This window comes from Schistocerca americana, chromosome 3 (assembly GCF_021461395.2).
Source record: "Schistocerca americana isolate TAMUIC-IGC-003095 chromosome 3, iqSchAmer2.1, whole genome shotgun sequence".
Classification (NCBI taxonomy): Eukaryota; Metazoa; Arthropoda; class Insecta; order Orthoptera; family Acrididae; genus Schistocerca; species Schistocerca americana.
Genome location: NC_060121.1, coordinates 230,841,957 through 230,863,159, shown reverse-complemented (window position 1 = coordinate 230,863,159; position 21,203 = coordinate 230,841,957). Strand labels below are relative to the sequence as shown.

The 21,203-nt window shown below is 41.8% G+C and overlaps 1 protein-coding gene across 1 annotated transcript in view; it reads right to left on the bottom strand.

Moving 5' to 3' along the window:
* LOC124605609 (origin recognition complex subunit 1) overlaps nt 1-21,203 on the bottom strand; it is a 127,449-nt gene that overhangs the window by 21,659 nt on the left and 84,587 nt on the right. The window contains exons 7-8 of the mRNA XM_047137406.1: nt 18,578-18,693; nt 16,760-16,954 (exon numbers count right to left, since the gene is read on the bottom strand). Of these exons, the coding sequence (XP_046993362.1) occupies nt 16,760-16,954; nt 18,578-18,693 (311 nt within the window). The remainder of the gene's footprint in view (nt 1-16,759; nt 16,955-18,577; nt 18,694-21,203) is intronic.

The window sequence follows — 21,203 nt, the reverse complement described above, 5'->3', positions numbered from 1 at the left end:
GTTTACATTTCATTTTTGGTGTTTTTCTCTCATTTACGTTTTATTGCTCGAGTATTATTTTGCAGTAGCAGGTTAAAGTAAAATTCTTTGTTTGAGTATGAGTTTTTATCAATCAAAATTACAAAAATTTAACAGAAAACTAAAACAATGAAAAATTACCAGAATTCTAACAAATTTCTGGTTTTTCCCTGGTTTTCTCCTGAGTGAAAAAAAAGTCACTGATTTCTCATTTGGCCCAGGGTGCATACACTCTGATTGAAGTTTTCATTTATGTACTAAACAGAACAACATGATTAACGTATGGACAAGGGAGAAAATGTGCATTTTAATACAGCTAATGTAGAAATATTACTTGTGTCCACTTTCGTAAACAAAATGTACATGTGACACTGTATCTCATCAGACTGGATTTCCTGTCTTCTGACTTTAGCTATCTCATCCCATGTGAGGACAGCTTTACTAAATGTGACTATACCTGCAGCAAGATAGAAACTAATTACCATATCAATCTCTCATTTTGTCATGTAATAGATCCACCCAATTCATGAATTGTACAGGAGAATTCAGCACTTGCATATTTTAACATGATAGGAGAGAAAATTTGTATTGGTTTATCTGTTCTACAACTAACCACAGACACAGTACAATATCCAATGGCATAGAAACCACTTACTGACAGAGGCAAAAGTTATTCTCTGTAGTCACCAAATCACACAGACAAAACTAGCAAACAAAAACTGGAGAGAATCAACCACTCACCCACAGACGAATAATAGGTAAGGGGAAACCCCACTTTAAAGACCAGAAAATGATACTAAGTTCTGCTACTTTTCTAGCAGAGGTTGGAGGAAGATGGCTCTTAGTTGCAGTAGTGCCCAATACTTCCCTACCTCTGTCTTGCCCCACATGACTCCGTGACTTCCTGTGGCCAGAATCTTCCTCTTCCTCCCTCATTCTTCCACCCAAATAATTTGCAGATGTTCAGTGTTGCCACAATCATTGTGCCTACAGTAATAAAACTGGTTATGGCGAAATAAATGAACTAACCAATCTTGGATCATATGAAATGACCAATTCCCAAGTTGAAGACTCAAAACCAAGAAATCCACTACCACATAGCTATACAAAAATGTATAAATGTCAACGTATATAAACACTTAATGTAATTATGATGATGTCTATGGATTTTTCAAAAATATATGCAATGACAAACAATTACCTGTATTTTATTTATGAAATGCATGTTCCAAAGATGATTTTGCACAAATAGATCAATAATATATATATTATGATAGTGTTTTCTTTGCTACATGTTGTTGCAGTTAAATCTTTGTCTTTGAGTAGTTAATAGTACAAGTCTGAGGTGCGAAGATAGAGTACAAGTTGCGTTAGCATTGTGGTTGATGTTTATTTGTATTGTGAAGTGTTATGACTGAAAATATGTGTGTTTGACACCAGAAAGTCCACCAGTGTTCATATTATTTAATAGAATGAAGCCAAGCATCCTCTAGACCAATATAAAAAGTTACATTTTAGAAGGGCTACAAGCCTACGACTTACAACAAGAAAGAAGAATAAAAGACAAGTATTATGAAAACTGTTTATTCAAATTCTATCTTTGCCACCTCTCTCTGTAGTTGTGTCACTATTTCACCATGCAAGTGCTGTGAAAATGTGACCATCCTTCTAAATTATTAATTTACTTCAAAATTAATATATCAGCTTTGGGCTACAAGAGGGTGGTGATAGACTACGTGCACATGACACCAGTACCAATAGGACAGTATAAAACATAATTATACTACTACTGAGCCACCTCCAGTTTTAAGTGTGAGAAGAGGGCTGTAGAGCCCGTAAGCTGCTTCAGGCATTCCCAACACACAAACTCATTTTCTTGCTGAAAGCAATAGGAAGGATGATTCACTAATCAGTACTTCTCCTATCCAGTGAATTCTACATCTATAATCCACAAGTCAGATTATAGTGTTTATCACTATCATTTACACCCTTTCCTGATAAATGAAGACAAACTGACTGGCAATCACATAATCAAAACAATAGCATGACTTTCTGCATATTTACATACAGCATGTTTCTGTTGAGGATCAATTGTCAATCCCTGCATCAAGCGTAAACCTTTGCGTGTCGTCCTGATTTCGCTAGAATTTTCTAACAGTGCACCTTCCTATATGCAACAGCACTGACAGTGAAAAGCTGCACAGATGTATCCACTATGTCAGTTTATTTTGTGAACAGCATGGGTTCCACACCACTTCTTTTGGGTACACCCAAAGTTACTTTTACACTTTAAGATAACTCTCCGTTAAGAATGACAGGCAATACAACCGCACAAAAGCTCAGTAACTACTGCCTTACAGGTCTTGTGGATGAATAGAGTGAGCTGGGTTTCGAAAAATTGGCATTTTCAGACTCGATGTTGATACCTATAGAGGAGATTTTCAGTCTTGACCAAGTCATAAGAAACAAGCATATTAGTTTATGTCAAATCGTCTCAATACCATTTCCAATATGCTATACTGTTGTAATAGTGAGTACTGCTTCACATGTCAACTGTCAGCCACAAATGTTCAAACTGTGACGGGCCCATCAGACAGTGTGAGGAACCTGATTACTAGAGATGTCAGTACAGTTCACTGAGACAAGCCGCTTTAGTGAACTGTAATCCAGATAACTGGAGACTAGTTTTTGTCTGTTATTACTCTTTGCTAAAGCTGTCTGGTGACAACTATTCTCTCTATCCTAATTGTGAATTTCGATATTTGCTAAAACTGTATTTATTTCTGGATAACTTTTGAAAGTTCATTCATTACCTATGTCAAGTAAATCACTGGACTGAATGGAAAATGACTTATAATGACTTAAAATGTGTCACTAAATCTCCCCAAGTGAATTTCCTTGATATTTCCCTGATTTGCAGACACATTTTAGCATTTTTCCCTGACAAATTTTGAGCTTGAATGATTGATTGATTAATTAATTGAAAGGATTTATGGGGCCAAATGGCAAGATCGTCAATCTCACGATTCCAAACTTACTCACAGAAGAAAGAGGGTCAGCTAAAAGTGGAGGGATCCAGGCAGGAGAGTCAAACTATAAAACATGGAAGTTAAAACACTCACAGTGAAAGGCATAAAAGGTTAGACCAAATCTAAAAACGGGAAAAAAGAGTGGCTTTTCCAAGGGGGAGTGGTCATGGAGTCCCAGACTGAGAAAATGTGAAGAGAGGCCCCAACCACAACCACCCTGCTTCTGCTCCAGGAGTAAAGCAAAACCTTATACTGGAAATAACCACTTTCACAGAGGGAACTGAGGACCAGTTCAACCATCCGTGGATTGTCTGCTAATACTAAAATTAAGGAAGTCTATACTTAGCACGAAGGGCGCTTTCTGCCAATATGTGGGATATCGTCAGCCTGGTTCCACAATCATATTGTGGTGGTGGTTCATTACACAGGACACAATAGATGAGCCTGGCACAACCAATGTGTGGATGGCATAAAGCAGTGGACTCCTTCCAAGAGGAGTGGAAGGAAGAACACCGAAGCGCAGCAGTGGACTCCTTCTGAGAGGAGCGGAAGGAAGATCACCAAAGTGCAGCAGTCTCCTTGATTGTGCGGAGTTTATTACTGAGAGCAGTAGCGCACCAGATGTCATATTTGTAGAGGGAGGAATCCCCACTTCTGTGAGGAGACTGTCAATGGGACTAGTGCGAAAGACACCAATAGCCAGACACACCCCACAATGGTGAACAGGATCAAGTATTTCCAGAGTGGAAGGAGCCACTGAATCATAAACCTGACTTCCATAATCTAGTCTGGACAAGACCTGAGCACTGTTAAGATAGAGAAGAATAGCATGGTCAGCACCCCACGGTGTGTGAGCCAGGAGGCGGAGAGCATTAAGCTTCCGTGTGCATGAAGTCTCCAGGCGGCGAATATGAGGCAGCCACATCAGCTTTTCATAAAAGAAAGAGAGGGAGAGAGAGAGAGAGAGAGAGAGAGAGAGAGAGAGAGAGAGAGAGAGAGAGAGGAAGAAGAAAAAGAAGAGAAAGCTCAAGAAATGGGACTGTGCTGTAACATCTAGGAGCTGGTCATCTAAATAAAGCTCTGAATCGAGGTGTACTATGAAATGACAATGAAAATGCATAATCCACATTTTGGAAGGAGAAAACTGGAAATCATGGGAGACAGCCCATGCAGAGGTCCATCGGATGGTGCCTTGGAGCCGGCACTCAGTAGGCGCTACCGAGTGGGAGCTGCACCAGATGCAAAAAAACGCCTACATAAAATGCCGCGGTAGCCTGCGGGCCAACAGAGGTTACAATCCCATTGCTGGCTATGAGGAAGAGTGTAACACTTAATACAGAATCCTGCGGGTTACCATTCTGCTGAATCCGTGGAATGCTGAGTGAAGTGCCAACTGGAACCCAGAAGAGCCGGTGGGATTTAAAAAAAAAAAAAAAAAAAAAAAAAAATCGCAAATAAACATTGGAAAGGGGCTGCAAAAGGCCCAGTAACTAAAATGCAAGACAACTGTGACAAGGTGCTGGCAGTTAGTAAAAGCCAGTTGGATTGCAGATTCAAATCTGAGTAAATGGTCAGCTGGAGATCACCCTTCCCGGAAGTTACACTGATACGAGGACAAAAGGCCCGAGATTCGAGTACCCAGCATACTCGGGCACTAACCATCCTCTCAAGCAGCTTACAAAGTACATTCATCAGGCTAATTGGGCAGTAGCTGTCAACAAACATTGGGTTCTTCCCACGCTCAAGGATGGGGACAACTATATTGTCTCGCCACTGTGAGGGGAAGGCACCCATGAGCCAAATGTGGTTGAAGACCCTGAGTAGATATTACCTCTGTATAATATCCAAGAGCTGGATCATCTAGTTGTGGATGGAATCTGGGCCTGTGACCATGTTGTGAAGAGGTAAGAGCCTGCAAGAATTCCCATTCAGAGAAGGGTTCATTATAAGATTCAGCTTGCTGAGGGTGGAAACAGAAGGGGGGTCTGTTCAACTCTGTTTCTGCCAGAGAAAGGTGGCAGGATAGGAAGAGGATGCCGATGCTATCACAAACTGTGTCACAAGGTGTTCTTCAAGGACCAACGGATCAGTAGACAGACAGAGCACCTCGGAAGATAAGCCCCTCGACAGTTGACTGTCACTGGTGGCCCAGAAGGCTACAGAGCTTGGACCAAACATGCAATGAAGAGCCGTATGTCCCCAGGGAGGACACACAGCGCTCTCAGCATTCCTTTTTACTCCACTTAATAAGGTAACGAGCCTTAGCACAGAGATACTTAAAAGTGAGGAGATTGGTCTGTGAAGGGTGTCATTTAAATTGTTGCAGTGCCCGTCGACAGTCCAGGAGAGCGACTGCTACGTCCTTGGTCCACCATGGTACTGGTCGACGATGAGGGGGACCTCTGTGGATAGGGGAACAGCAGTGCCAGCAGCATGAAGAATAATGGCAGAAATACCGTGCACGACTGCATCAATGCAGTTTGAGAGAGAGGTGTCGAAGTGCATAGCATACATATATACAAAGGCCAATTGGCCCTGCAGAATGCCCAACATGGTGACCTGTAAGGGCCTGGCGGCCGCGGAAAATGACAGAATCGCTGGAAAGTGGTCACTGTCACAAAGATCATCACAGAGTGACCATGTTGGCAAGCCACAAGAGCAGGGGGGGGGGGGGGGGGGGGGGGGAGACTGTGAAATTGAGAGCAGTAATGCTTCCATGAGCAGCACTGAAGGGGCCGGCCGGTGTGGCCAAGCGGTTCTAGGCACTTCAGTCTGGAACTGCGGAACACTATGGTTGCAGGTTTGAATCTTGCCTTGGGCATGGATGTGTGTGATGTCCTTAGGTTAGTTAGGTTTAAGTAGTTCTAAGTTATGGGGGACTGATGACCTCAGATGTTAAATACCATAGTGCTCAGAGCATTTTGAGCACTGAAGGGGGTAGGGGAACTGTCATTGAGAAGACACAAAACAAAGTCTTTAGTAAATTGGTCATGTGGAAGACCCATACCTAAATGAAGTGGCACTTACCCACAGGGGTGGTGTGCATTGAAGTCCCCAAGGAGGAGATACAGAGGCGAGAGTTGCTGTATTAAGGCAGACAGTTCAACATAAGTAAGTGGCCTACTTGGAGGGAGGTAGACATTGCAAATGGTGATTGGCGAACTCGTCTGCACTCTAACTGCTATCGCTTCCAGGTTGGTATGAAGAGGGGTCCAGACCCCCTCCAGAAGCTATCCTGGGGCCGGCATGGTTCCGACAGAATGCTCAATAACACAAAACTTTAGAGAGTGGTCATCACAAAAGTGAGTTTCTTGAAGAAAAGAACTGAACAAAAAGTAGGAGGAAACAAGGCATTGTTATTCTGGGAGGTGGCAATAATATCCATTGCAATTCCATTGGATTATCATGTGGTGAGAGTCCAAGTGAGACATAAAAACGCCGAGGGGAGGTCAAGTCATTTGGTCGGTGGTCTTCAAAAATGAGGATGGGGTGACATCTATAAAAACTGGGTCCGACTTGGGATGAGGTGGAGGGGCAAAGCCTCCGGGTAGCTGGAGAAGCCTCGTTCTTCGACTTGTGCTGTTTCTTCTTTTCCCTCAGAGGGATGGAGGAGGTGTTATCAGTAAGGGAATAGGTGGCAGTGATGTCAGGATTGGACAGAAAGTGAGTGGGGCTTTGGGGCCCTCAGAGTGTGGGTTCCTCCTCTAGCCCGAGGATGCAAGCTTCCTGTCCTGAGACTGCGGGGAGGGGTGTTCCGAGATGGAGCCTCATTCCTAGCAGAAGCCAGAGAAGAGGACGTTTTCTCTGGCTGAGGAGGAGGAGGAGGAGGAGGAGGAGGAGGAGTTCCTGGAGGGGAAGGGACGGGAGCTGCCAAGGGTGAGGAAATGGAAGGGGGCAAGATGTTGGTAAGGGAGAGGGGTGAGGAGGGGAAGGTGTAACTGAGGCATAGGTAGAAGAGAGATTTACAGGGTGAAGTCTATCAAATTTCTTCCGGGCTTCAAAGTAGCTGAGATGGTCAACGGTCTTTATTTCCTGAATTATTTTTTCCTTCATGTACACTGGTGAGTGGGGAGAATGGAGGCCAGAGCAGTTTACACAGTTAGAGGGTGGGGTGCAAGGGCTCCCCACATGAAGAGGGCGGCCACAGTCACCACAGATGGGAGTGGCATCACATCACAAGGACATGTGGCCAAATTCGAGGCAATGGAAGCAACACATTGGAGGTGGAATGTACAGTTTCGTATCACATCTGTACACCATTACCTTGACCTTCTCAGGCAGGGTATCCCTCTCAAATGCCACAATGAAAGTACCTTAGGGTCTTTCTGGACATGCTGCATGAAATGAATGCCATGTCATTCCAGATTAGCCACAAGTTCTTTGAACTCGGGAAGAAGCTCTCTATGGAAAATTACATCCTGTGCTATACTAAGTGACTTGTGAGGAGCAATAGCCGTCAGGTTGTCTCCCAAACAGCTGCAGGCACAAAGGGAGACTGGCAGAAGTTGTCTTTATAAGGAGAGAGCCAGAGCTCATCTTGCTTCATGACTCAACTTCACTGAACTTGTCCTCTGTATGTTCCTCAAAGAAAAGGGGTTTGGTGGTAGCAAAAGCATCCCTGTCAGTCCTAGTACAGACTAGTACCCATAGAAAGGGTCTCACGCCAAGCTGGCACGTCTGGCCCTCCTCCCAGGGCATATCCAAGGAGGGTCAGGCTGGAAAGGCAAAAACAGGAACTGGGACATAACTACATTAAGGAAGAGGTGCGGCTGCAGTAGACGGCCAGAGAGTTTAACACATTTCATGTGCCAAATATCCCCCCCCCCCAGCACCACCCACTCTGAACAGGGGCTCGCCTTGTGGGCGCCACCCAGCCACAGCAATGGTTGACAGGCAGGACGGTCACTGCCAGAAGTTCCGATGCCCTGAATAGATGGGCAACCACACCTAGGCTTGCACAAGGCATTCACAGCACATGTACCAGCAGTGTGGTCCCTGTGGTATCAGGGGGCTCAGCCAGATGGGTACATAACAGTCCCACCACATGGACTGGGTACCGAGCTGGTGACCTAGCAAGGAGGCGAAAGGGCTTTGGCGGGGAAGGAGGGGAAGGGGGAAAAGGGAGAGGGGAAACGGGGAGGGGGAGGTGGAGGAGGAGGAGGAGGAGGAGGAGAGAAATCCATGCCAAAGATGCTAGGGAGGGAGTTCTTACCCATCTGGCTCGCTCTACAGATTTCAGATTTGGAGATGGAGGTCAAACGCCTGAGCGGGGACAAAAAAAGGAAAGCCAAAAAGGAGGAGGAAAAGCAACCAACCAAAACCGCAAGACAAAGCAAAGTCATGAGGACACCCAGGCCGACATAAAGAAGAACACCAAGACAAGGAATGGAGAGACAAAGGGAAAGGAAGGAGGACAGGGAAGGAGAAGGAGGAGGAGGAGGAGGAGGAGGAGAAAGCAGGCCAGAAAAGAATAAAGGCTGCAATAGCTCAGGGACCCATGCTCACCACACACGTACCCACCAAAGAGTTGTTGGCTCCCTAGGGTGACAAATTCTGAGATCTCAAGTGCAAGTAAAGACATAAGTTGACAAAAAATGCAAGAACTTCTGTATTTCTAAACATGTGAGCAAAAATCATAAGTACTAACATCAACATAATGAGATTTTCACCCTGCAGCAGAGTGTGCGCTGATATGAAACTTCCTGGCAGATTAAAACTGTGTGCCGGACTGAGACTCGAACTCGGGACCTTTGCTCTTTGCGGGCAAGCGCTCTACCATCTGAGCTACCCAAGCACGACAAACACCCCGTCCTCACAGCTTTACTTCTGCCAGTACCTCGTCTTCTACCTTCCAAACTTTACAGAAGCTCGCCTGCGAACCTTGCAACATCATCTTTTGCAATGAACTGTTCTTAGAAGGAGAAAGCAAGTCAAATGTTATGTGTGTTTCATTAAGACCACAGATGTTATTTTATTTCAATAAAACGAAACACATTTGGTGACAAAAACACGTATTTCATTGGAATCACAAGACAGATTTAAAATGCCTTCACTGATTTCAGAAATAACCTCAGAAAAAAGTAGGCCTTTTGAAAGAAGTGTATAAGGCAGGGAAGAGTTGTGTAAACCAGCCTATAGGTGACTGCCAATAAAATGTTGGTTCTACTATCATTGTTATTGTCGGTTATTGGCCACTGTGTTTTGTCTATTATTTTACAGGTATTGTGTGATTTTTCTTTCATGAAATAAGTGAGTACATAGTGTACAAACTACCAATGACTGCCACTATTTTCTTCCTCTTATCAACCGTATTTTTTAATATATAAACTACTTTCAAAGTGCCAAAATGTAATAGAATAAATAAAATGTCTATAAAATGTTGCGCTGTACAATGTTGTTGTGGTAAGACCGTCCACAAAAATCTGCTGCATTACACCACAAACAAACAGACCTGACCTGCAGGCAGATCAGTGAGACTAGATCCAACAGGCAGGGCCTGCACTTTAGTGGGAAATGATGGGCTTCACATCGGCAGGTCCAATCTGTTTGAGATACCCACAGAAATGACATGTGGTTTTGGCCTGTCATGGAAGTCCACTGGTGTGGCCAGCTATCTACATGCCACAGACACCATATCAACGAAATGAGAACGCAGTGATCAATCCACACAACAGATAACTAGCGTGAATACTCTGAAAGTCAATACTAATGAGAATAAGTAGCAAGTCACCATACAGATGATCACTGAGCTGCACACAGGCACACAGAAAAGACAATCACACTTTCACAACTAAAGTTTTGGCCATAGCCTTTGTCAGAACACAAGAGCACACACACATTCACCCAATCATTCAGACACAGTACATGCCCACATGATCGCTGTCTCTGGCTGCTGCCTCAAAAGTCTCAGAATCAGATCCAAACAAACCTCTCCTCATGCCTCCCTGCCTCTTGTCGGCAGCTGCTAGGCTAACAGCAAGAAGTGGTGGCAGGACTGACAAAGCTGAGAGGATTGGCAGAAAGGGAAGAAGCAATAAGAATGAGGGAGTAGGTCTGGAACCGCGGACCACTATGGTCGCAGGTTTGAATCTTGCCTTGGACATGGAGCCAGTGATGATGCATGACATCTCAGTAAACAAACCATTTCATTTACTGAAACAAAAACTAAATTTTTCCAGTGTTTTTTTCTTTTCTTTTTTTTCAAATTTCCCTGACATGTTTGAAATTCCCTGATTTCCAAAACTTGTGCCAACCCTGTTATATGTATTATTTTCTATTATTATCCTTTAGGTGAACTTGAGCCACTCACACCTTCACATCCTTTTCCTATTTTTTTTTTCCTTGTCAAAAGTCTTCATTTATTCACTGCACTTTTTCTTCCTTTCTTCTGTCCATTTTTTCCCTGCTGTGTCTTTTCTTGACACTTTTCTTGTTTCTCACTTTATTTTTGAATTGTTTTCTGTTCTTAATTTCTTCTTTTGAGATTGTCTGTCATTCCATGTCTTTGCGTGTTTCTTTCATCCGACTGATCTCTAATTTACTTGCATTAGTGATGTTCAAAATGTTCTTAGTCTGTTTTCATCCATCCCACATAGATGATCAGAGACCTGTAGGTGTCTTTTCCTAAATTACTGTGATATTGTCTGTTTTCACAGAATTCTTTTGTACGTTGTGTAACAGAAATTCCATTTGGGAGAACAGCATCAGGGAATTTTCTTAGAATATTGAGTTCTTGTTTCTCGTTGTCATGCACCTTCATTGACCCTCTAATTACTGTGGTTTCTGCAACATACAAAACATCTGCACAAAGAATATTGCAACTCCTTAACATGTGGCCCCTGTCATCCAAGAACAATAGACTCCCTGCAACGCCATCCAAGAACAATAGACTCCCTGCAACATTCTTTGTCATTCTGCATCACTGTTCAGAGATTAGCAGCAACTGGACTAGGGAATTACTGTCACCCTTTGTCAGTGACCTGGGGAGAAATTCCATTAGCCCAATCCCCACTAAGCCAATACTCCACATGATTTACCATGGTATGTACTGTGGCATGGCCTCTGAAAGTGTCAACAGCTGACTGTCTGCAAGCCGCAGCATTTAAATTCCCACGAGTCTGCACTACCATCAGCCAACCTTTGGACCACAACAAGAAGTCGAACACTGCTGAAGATTGATGTTCATCTCCAACCTCCCCACCACTGCTGCCATCCTGTCTGCCTTTAACGTCACACTTCTGGGGACAGGGCCTACTCACCACGACACTTTTGGACTTGGAGAAGTTTTCGGTGGTGACTATTGAACTATTTTCATATCCCGTGTTGGACATGGGGGTTAGCTCAGAAGCAAGGTATGACATACTACGCACCAGGGTAGTCACATTGCTTGTGTTTACGAATTCAGAGTTTAATCAGAAATAGAGTGTTCACATAATGACGGCGATCTGGTGCCAGAGACGAGTGATGACAAAGAATGTGTGAATGAATAAATCTTGTTACAGAAGGATGTATTTACAGATGCAATTCTGGACACACCCCACGCGTGCAAACAGGTTCAGTCGAGCATTTGAGCATAACTGCTAGTTACAAATGAAACAGCATGCCTAACTTCCAACTCTTGATTGTTGTCATTTGGAATAGACCAAGTTGTCTGTGAACAATCCAAAAGAGTGAAGAGGATCCATTACTTACATCTCCCAAAAATGTTAATGACTTTGTTCTTAGTCCTTTTGGATGAGTTGCTAGCACAACTTATGAAAAAGGCAAAGAGTCAAATGCTCAAATAGAACTAAAGAATAGAGATTGGCCTTTGTAGTGTAACGTGATTCGAAAAAAAGGTTGTCATCATATATGCCAACAGGGTCATTTCTACAAAAGGCACTTAAATGGATGATCTCTCTTTGGTCATGGACTTAGAAGCCTAAATCCATGAAAAATGATTTCAGGAACTTTTACGATTCTTCTGTTTCGGTGAAAAACAAATCTAAATGAACAACTAGCTGCAAATAAGTTCACTTGTGTGTGTGAAGTTTGGAAGATGTTTGTTGGAAATTGCTTTCTTAGTTATTACCTTGAAGGTAACGTAACCATTCATGACTGTTACTCTTATGGAAAAAATGGTACAGGTTCAGCAAATTTACATGCAGCTTATCAGCCAAATATACTTCAAATTCTGCGTTGGTGCTGGTGTAGGGATAGAGTATGTGTGCAACATGTATCCATACCTCATTAAATATGGAAGGATTGATGGATGGGGTTGAAGAAACCAAACAACCAAACTACTAGGTCATCGGTCCCTTAATCCTTTGTTAAGTCAAGCTGGGAAGAGTACGCAGAGAGGAAGTGCACAAAAGACAAATACCAATGGACTCAATTGTAACAGACTCAAAAAAGCCAAGAGGTAGAAGCAAGTAGGAGTGAAAGAGGGGTAAAATGATGAACGTGAAAGAGTTGCCTCACCCAGAAAGCAGCTGCAGGTCCCCACTACACACTATGCAAGAGGAGAGAGACCCTCTGCATCTGATCAGTGCTTCCACACACTCCGTTACCATGGAAAAACTAGCTACAAGGACAAGATAAAATCTGAGGAAAGAGAACAATGATGACGAGTCTGTCAGCCAACGGCAGATGTAAAAGAATAAGAAGAATTAAAAATTTGGGAAGGGCAGGAGCCATGCTGCACCACCAAGCAAGGATGGCAATGGGGCCATCGGGTCAGAGTAGGCGATGGGGCACCCATCCCTCCAGTCCCTCAATCAACTAACAAGGCTAATGTGTCCTAGGTCACAGAAAGAAGTGAAAACCGATTTCATGGGTAAAATATAAAAGGTTGTCAGCCAGTTTAAGGTTTCACCATATGGTGGCCAAATTAGGGCAGTCCAGTAGGGTGTGGGCCAATTTGAGACGGGCTACACATGGCAGTGGGCTGCATCCTCATGTCAAGAGGATGTGGGCACAGGTCAGCCAAGTGTGACCAACGCGAAGCTGACAAAGGACAGTAGATTGCTTGTGTGAAGCATGAAGGGAAGACTACCACGTTGCTATATGGTCTTGGTCTCCTTTATAGCTTGCAGTTTATTCAGAGAAACCAGGGCACACTAATCCACATTCCAAGCCTCCAACAACTGTCGGCACAGTCAACCAAAGGTCCAGTTCTCGTACCCCATCTCCGAAGTCGGCATCCTCCTAGCCAACTTGGTTAACCAATCAGTATGTTCATTCCCTGGGATCTCAATGCGTGCAAGGGTCCAGACAAAGATGGCCAACTGTCCAGCATGTTGGAGATCATACATGAGATCCTGGATAGTCACAACCGATGGGTGTCGAGGGTAGCACCAATCTACAGCCTGACGACTACTCAAGGAGTCAGTGCTGATTAAGAACGACTCGCTAGTACAAGAATGAAGGTGACTGAGGGTTTGAGCAATGGCCACCAATTCTGCAGTGAACACACTGCATCTGTTCAGCAGGGAGCACAGTTCATTGCATCCAGCATGTGTGTAGATAAAACTGGTTGGTCATTGACCATAGAGCTGTCAATGTACACCATGTCTGAAACTGGAAATGAATCAATGACATACAAGAATAGACTATGAAAAACCATAAGGTCTGTTGAGTCTTTTGGTCCGAAGGAGCTGTCGAGGCAGATCTGAGGTTGGGGCACACACTATGGAGGCACTTGTAATGTCTCCATGACAAGAGGCGAAAATGGGGAAAGATGGAGTTCAGAGCAAGGACTCTGTATACGTACTGTGATTATGGCTCCACACCTTAGTCTCTGTTGTGGGAGGTAGATCTCCCTACCAGGAAAAAAAAACCAGTAGTTCAGATGAGCAGTGAATGTGTATTGCACGAAAGGAAACAGTAGTCTGGATGCTCAGATGAGCAGTGAATGTATATTGCATGGTTGACCAGCAGTTGTTGGCAAAAACTGCCCTGGGACAAACACAAAAGACCCGGAGACTTGAGGTACCAACATGGCTATATGACTGACACTCTCAAAAGAGGGTTTGGGGAAAGTAGTACCAGGTGCACCTCCAACCTCCAGAGGAGTGGGTGTAGTTGGACGGCTCCGAGGGCCCCACATAAAAGATGCAGAAGATGATGGCACAGCCACTACGGTGGACGAAGTCATTGTAGCAGTATCGTACTTCATTGCCATACAAGTAGGGTGTAGATGATTGTATTTTTTCTTGGCCTCTTGATACGTGAGGCAGTCAAGGGTCTCATATTCCTGGATTTTCTTTTCAAATTTGAAAATGATGCAGTCTGGTGAACAGAGGGAATGGTGCTCCCCACAGCCGACAGGTGGGAGGAGGGGCACAAGGAGCATTCGTTTGCAACTGACTGCCACAATCCAAAGGCTAGACTGGTGTTGCAACGCGAAAACATTTGCCCAAATCACGCGTTGTTGTAGCACTGCAGGGGATGACGAATATACAGCTTGACATCACAGCAGTATACTGTCACTTCAGCCTACTCAGGCAATCAGTCACATTCAAAGGCCAAGATGAAGGCTCTAGTATTCACTCTGTTGTCTTCTGGTCCCCACTGGAAACAGCCGACATAATGCACACATCGTTGCCCCAAATTAGCGTACAACTAGTCTTCAGTCTGTAAAAGGGGATCTCAAAGGAAAATGATATCCTGTACCATATTAGGACTTTTATGGGGGTTACAGTGACAGGAGTATCACTCAGCATGTCAGAGGCAAGCAGTGTCTGTGACTCACTAGGGGAGGCTATTTTAAGCAGAATGGAGCAACTTTTCATTTTTGAAATCGCTGCCACTTCCCCAAACCTCTCCTCGAGATGCTCAATGTCCTAGAACAACCCAAGTATTGGGCGGAGTATTCCTCGTCTTGTCTCTGAGTCCTATGTTCCACTCATGGCATAGCCACGGAAGTGAACATTTTGGGAACAGCCACCACTGGAAGAAAGTTTAATTCGCTTCATGTGTGAATCTTCCGCCATGGTGTCCCCCACTCTGAAAGGGGCCTCTCCCCACATGTGCCACAAGAACTGTTACCTGGCCAGTAAACCGCTGCCTGGAGCGGTCACATGCTCCTTGACTAGTTCAGGCACCAACAGTGTGATTCCTGCATGGTCATGGGACTACCACCGTGCAAGTACTTGACGAGTCCCCACAACAGAATGGCTACTGTGTTGCATTTCGGGCCTAGTACTGTTGCAAAAAGAAGTGTGCAGAGAGAGAAAGAAACAAAAGTGCCAATACGCCATGCTGTCCAATTTTCCTTGCACAGTCCGCACTTCCGTGAAATTTAGAAAAGAAGTATCAGATCACACCCAACAAGGGGACCACATAATTTAATAATGAATAGGTGTAGAAGGCCGGGACGTAAAATATGAGTGTCCACAACACAAACAAGATCCAGACACAATCAGCACCAAAATGACCACACAATGGAAAGGTAGAGTCAAAAAAAGAATAGTAGAAACACAGATTTGTAGCATGTACAGGAAAGTACCACTGCAAGGACTAGGGACCCGTGGTGGCCAGACAAGTACAAAAGAGATGTGAGCAATCTTGGGGAGGCATACCTTGGTAAGGTGAACACACATCTGAAAAATAAGCCATGAAGAGAGTACATTACCCTGTACCTTATAGAACCATTCCTAAACTAAGGAAGAAAATGACAGTAGATAAAAAACATTCTCTCTTTTCAACAAACTAAGAAGCTACAAGAGAAAATAATCATTAATAGGAACAATAAACAAGATTTGTCATGTCACCCCGGATGAAGTGAAGGAACCATTTGCTGATGTATATTCCATCAGTATCCTCTGACTGATTGGCAACCAGGACTGCTCCTTGTTCTACTAATAAGAGGAGGATTGACTCAGTGACCCAACGACTTCGCTGATCCTCATCAAACTAGTCACAGGCTACTTTAAAGTAACTACTGAAAATGAGTTTATGTCATCAGACTTTCAATTTCAAAGAAATGAAGGTCAACGGTTATGACGCAAGAACTGTTTTGGACCAATCATAATAGTTAGACCCCTGAAACTACAAAAATTTTATGTACACACATTGAGGCTATTACCAATTATTTTCCAAAAGTAGAAAAATTAGTGATTTCAATCTGTTGAAGATATCTGTGAGAAGCAACTCTCCCTCGATGACTTGAGTTACAGCCATGTGTACATGGATATGAATTGCATTTCTTGGTTTTCTTAATATAACTGAGTGTTGTGGCAAAACAATCCTTGAGATGTTTATTTTTGTTTGGAATTTTGACGTAGTTAGCCTTTGGGGCATGAGCATGTGGAATTCATCAAAACTGAATAGGAATGCTCAGTAACAGATCTTGGCTTGTATTCTGTAGCAAAGGTAAGTTAAAAACTTGTTTATTGTCTTCAAAAGAATTACTGTATTCTTGGCTGAAATGTTTATTTTGCTTCTGATAAAGTCATTCTTATCTGGAATTTATATGAGGAAACCAATATCTGTCTGAGACATTACCAAAGAAAGTATGTATGCATATTCTAGCTCAAAAAAGAATTTGTCTGAAAGCTAGCAAAGTTTCTGGTCTTGTTTGTAAGCCTGTCAATGACTTAACGACTCTTTTACTGTCCCAGTGTTTCCTTTACTCCTGAGTTATTTACATTGTACAAGAACTTTACATCCTAAATGAGTTAGTGTCACTATGTATGATTTGTCTACTAGTTACTAAATTTATTGTTACTTACTTTATAATTTGAACAACGGGTGAAGAAAACATCTCTTGCAGTGCTTTGTCAATGTGTTTCATAGTTACCATAGAACTATTCTTTCTTGGGCTATTTGTACATGTTGTCAGCAGAATATCAGATTCAGCAATCTCAGTTGCTCTTCGACATATGTTTAATGCCCGCCTTGCATCACCAGATACTGAAGCCACTTTCCTGAAAGAGTACAGTGGATGGCCATATTGATTCTGCCTACATTAACACATGCATAAAACACTGCTAGTAATCAACATTTTTACACCTTCAACTAGAAGTACTTTCACTCATCTCAAGTAAAACATAAGAATTGACACCATGTAACCATACGAGACTTTTTTCTATTGCATAAATGCCACTACTTCACTTTCCTTTGAACCATAAAGTCATTATGAATAAGATGCTGTATTACTAAAATAGATTCAATCAACATGTTAAACTGAAAAAGAAAGCAATATGACAATTTTTGAAAATTTCAGAAACTTTTGTTAATGGTAAACAGGACAAATGACAACTCAACAATAGAAGAAGAGTAATTACAAAAAGATACTAGGTGCAGCAGAATAATACTCAGTTGTGAAAGAATTTCAAATAGTGTATTTCAGTCAACACTGTCAAATGATTTTTCTGAATCCACAAATGCTGTAAATGTAGGTTTGCCTTTCTTCAACCAATCTTCTAAGGTAAGTCGTCAGGTCAATATGGCCTCACATATTCTTACATTTCACTGAAATCAAAACTGTTCTTCCCTCAGGTCAGCTTCTTACACATTCCTCTGCAAATAATTTGTATCTGTATTATGTAGCCATGACTTATTAAATTGATTGTTCGGTAGTGCCCCCACAATATTAGCACCTGCTTTCTTACGAAGTGGAATTATTACACTCTTCTTTAAACCTGAGGAAATTTTGACCATCTCATATCTTCCATAAAAGGTGGAACAGTTTTGTCATGTCTGGCTCTCCCAATGACGTCCATAATTCTTAGGGAATTTACCTACCCACTGACTCAACGATAAGTTTGAACATCACACTGTCTTAACTATGCATTGCCCTTTTGGATGTGTTATCCTTTGGCTACAATCTGATCGGAGGATTTTGTTCCTCAGTCAGTTATGTGGGGGATTGTGATATTCGATAAAATACCAAATTTCCAATGTTATTTTCACTTTTCCAACACAATTCTGCTATTTTTGTTTCTAAATTGTTACTATTATTACTTCTAACACTAATACTTTTGTCAGTATGGGAATCATAAGCTTTACTACACTTCTGCTGTGGTGTTATCAATATTGTTCTTGTCATTTGAAGATACAGCCTTCTATTATATGACAGCTTACCTCTAACTCAAAAGAAAATCAATCTTTTCTTTTAAAATTCCTCTTTGCACCTGATATCTAAGGTCTCCACACAAGCTTTGTGCACTAAATAAAAGCTAATGCACTTTCTCCACACTGAACTTTCCAAATCATAATACAATCCAGGTTGGAATAACAACAATACAGAAATAATAGATTGCTATTCAGCCTCTAGAGAAGGCGTCAAGTCACAGCAAGTACAATGAAAAATACTGCTAAAATACTAAAGCTTTCAGACAAAATCCTCCTCCTGCAGTAGAAAACACTTAAGCAGTCTTTTTCATTGTGCCTGCCTGTAATTCAACAACTCCTTTATATGATGAGTAGCAATCTGTCATTTCCATATTGCTGTTGAACTTCCCAAATAATCATTTTCACATCAAATACCCCTCTGTATTTTTGAAAAAAAACACAAGCTACTGCTTTGCAACATGTAAATGGCTTACCTGGCAACAAACTGAACAGCATCTGCATCAAATGCATCCACACCAAAAAGCCGTGCCTTAACAATTTCTTCTAATTGCTTGTAGGTGTACGGTTGGAACGTGAGTCTTGTCAAGCCCTTAAAATATAAATAAATCACAAGAGTAACATAAATAAACTTCAGCATTAGTGTCAGCCAAGACATGATGATCAAAGGTGTCTACATCTTTGTATCATACTCACTGCGCTAATACACAAACAAAATCAATCATGAAATGAATATTACAGAAACTGAACTGTTAACTGATTGAAAATAATTGAAGAACACAGAAAAACTGGTTCAATTTATAATATTCAAATTAATGTCTTTCTGTAGTTATCTGCAATAATTCAGTGATTCGTTCATTCATGTCTGGACGACTATCACAGTATAATAAATTATTTGAGTCTCTGTGAGTAATGCAAGGCAGAATTTAATAGTGTTCCCTAAACGTTAGCAGCAAGACACCTAGATCATTTGCAAACTTAGTTATGAGCAGTACATTTAAAATACTGAATTTGAATTATCATAACAACAGAATAGTAGCTGCATGAGAAACCATGGTCTCTTATGTTATTGAAGCTTTAGCACCAATGGTGATGGCTCTGAAAAGTTGACTGGCGAATCAAAGAAACCACATTATTTTAAAAATGTAGAAATTGCCTATAAACTACAGTGTCAATCATAGACAATGGATGATGCCAGAACTCTTTGAAAAATACAAGCACAGCCTAGGTGCAAAAATGGGAGCATGGAACAGAAAAATTCTGTAATTTGTTGATTGCTGTCCGGCACACCCAAAATGTGTGAACTTATGAAATGGGAAGTTAAGAGTTCTTGCCACTAAACTGATTCAGCAAGTTGCAACCCTTTAATTTGGACATTACCCATCCTTTTTAAAACACACTATAGAAGATTCATAGTATATGTATACTTGTTTGTGGGTTGGGGTGCTCAATGATGAGGTCATCAGCACCCATACAAAATTACTAGAAACAAATGTGGTTAAAATGGAAAAAAAATGTGGCAAACAGGTAAAAAGCAATCCAAGAAAAATCACATCCAATATCACCAATGATCACCTTCACAATCACACCAGCTCATATCATGAAGATAGCGTTAAAATCACCCAGGTGTCCTAAAACTTAAGTAAATCTAAATAACACAAGAGGAAAACTAAAATAGATTCACAAGAATATGGGCCTGACTGATCACTTACCAAAAACACGGATGAGCTAGTCACCCTGTTAAAGAAGGCTAGGATTTTCAAAACAAGTTGAGGAAATGTATTCGGCCTACCAAATGTGTGTAGCAAAGATAGACTGTTATTAAAGTATCATCACTTCATAAAGGGAAAAGCTGCGGTTGGAACATCCAGTGCAATATTTCCTCTATAATGACGAGCATATTTTGACTACTGAAATTATGACGGTTGAAGATTTGATCTATTCTCACATGCAAGGAAAAGGGAAGTGACCATAGTGATAGTGACGATAATAGTGGAGCATCTTGCATTGCTGATTTAAATGCTGCAGTGAAGATGAAGAAACTTATTTCTGCTGCAGATGTGGACAGAAAAACTTTCCACTGTACTTATGAAATCTAAATCGTAAAAAAACTTCACCATTACACATTAAAACAGAGGACAATTTTGGATCTTTGGAGAAAAATCTACAAATGTGTTCATATGTCAAATTTAAGTAAGACTACTGATGCCCAACTAAATGCCAGTGCAATTAATAAAATGGCTTACTGGTGTTTTATAAAGCATGTACCTAAAAAGGAATTTCCCACCTTTTACATTTTCCTCCAGTTAATAAAAAAGTTTAAAACAGGAGCTTCGTTGCACTTAGTAAGTGAATCTAAATTGCAATTACCTATCAATACACTGCTGCAGACATCAATACTAATACTAATAATAATAATAATATCTTCTACAAGATCTTCAAGCGCAATTTGGACAAACACAGCCACCCAGGTTTACAGTTGAAAGATTCCAAAGGGAAATTAACCCACAGTGACGAAGATAACTGCCAGATTCTAACAAGTCATTTTGAATGTTTCCTCAACTGTGAGGCTCCAGAGACTGCATTCATTTCTGAAAACAATATAAACATCCATCCAGATTTGTCTTCACCGATGAAGGAAGAAACCAAGATAATCCAAACACTAAAGGCCAAGACAATGGGTGAAGATCAGACGACAGCTGAACTATGGAATCATGTGGGGGGATAAGGCAATCCATAAACTTGTTGCAATTATTCAAGAGATTTCATAAAGCAAAAAAATTGCCACATGGAAGTGCCTCTGTTTTAATTTCTCTACTACATAAGGGAACAGGACAGATACAAACAACTACTGAAGCACCCTTCTTAGCTCTACAGGATAGGACAGAACAACAAATCAATGCACAGCTGGGGGAATACCAAGGGGGTTTCAGGAAGGGACATTTGTGTGCCAGGCAAATTATGAATCTGATGTCTATCTTTTAATATCTGAAACTCAGGACGAGGGAAGTTGTGATAAACTTTATCAATTTCAGGAAGAAATACGATTCAGTTGATAGTACCACACTATTTCAAAGCCTTGAAGCATTTAGCTTAGATAAC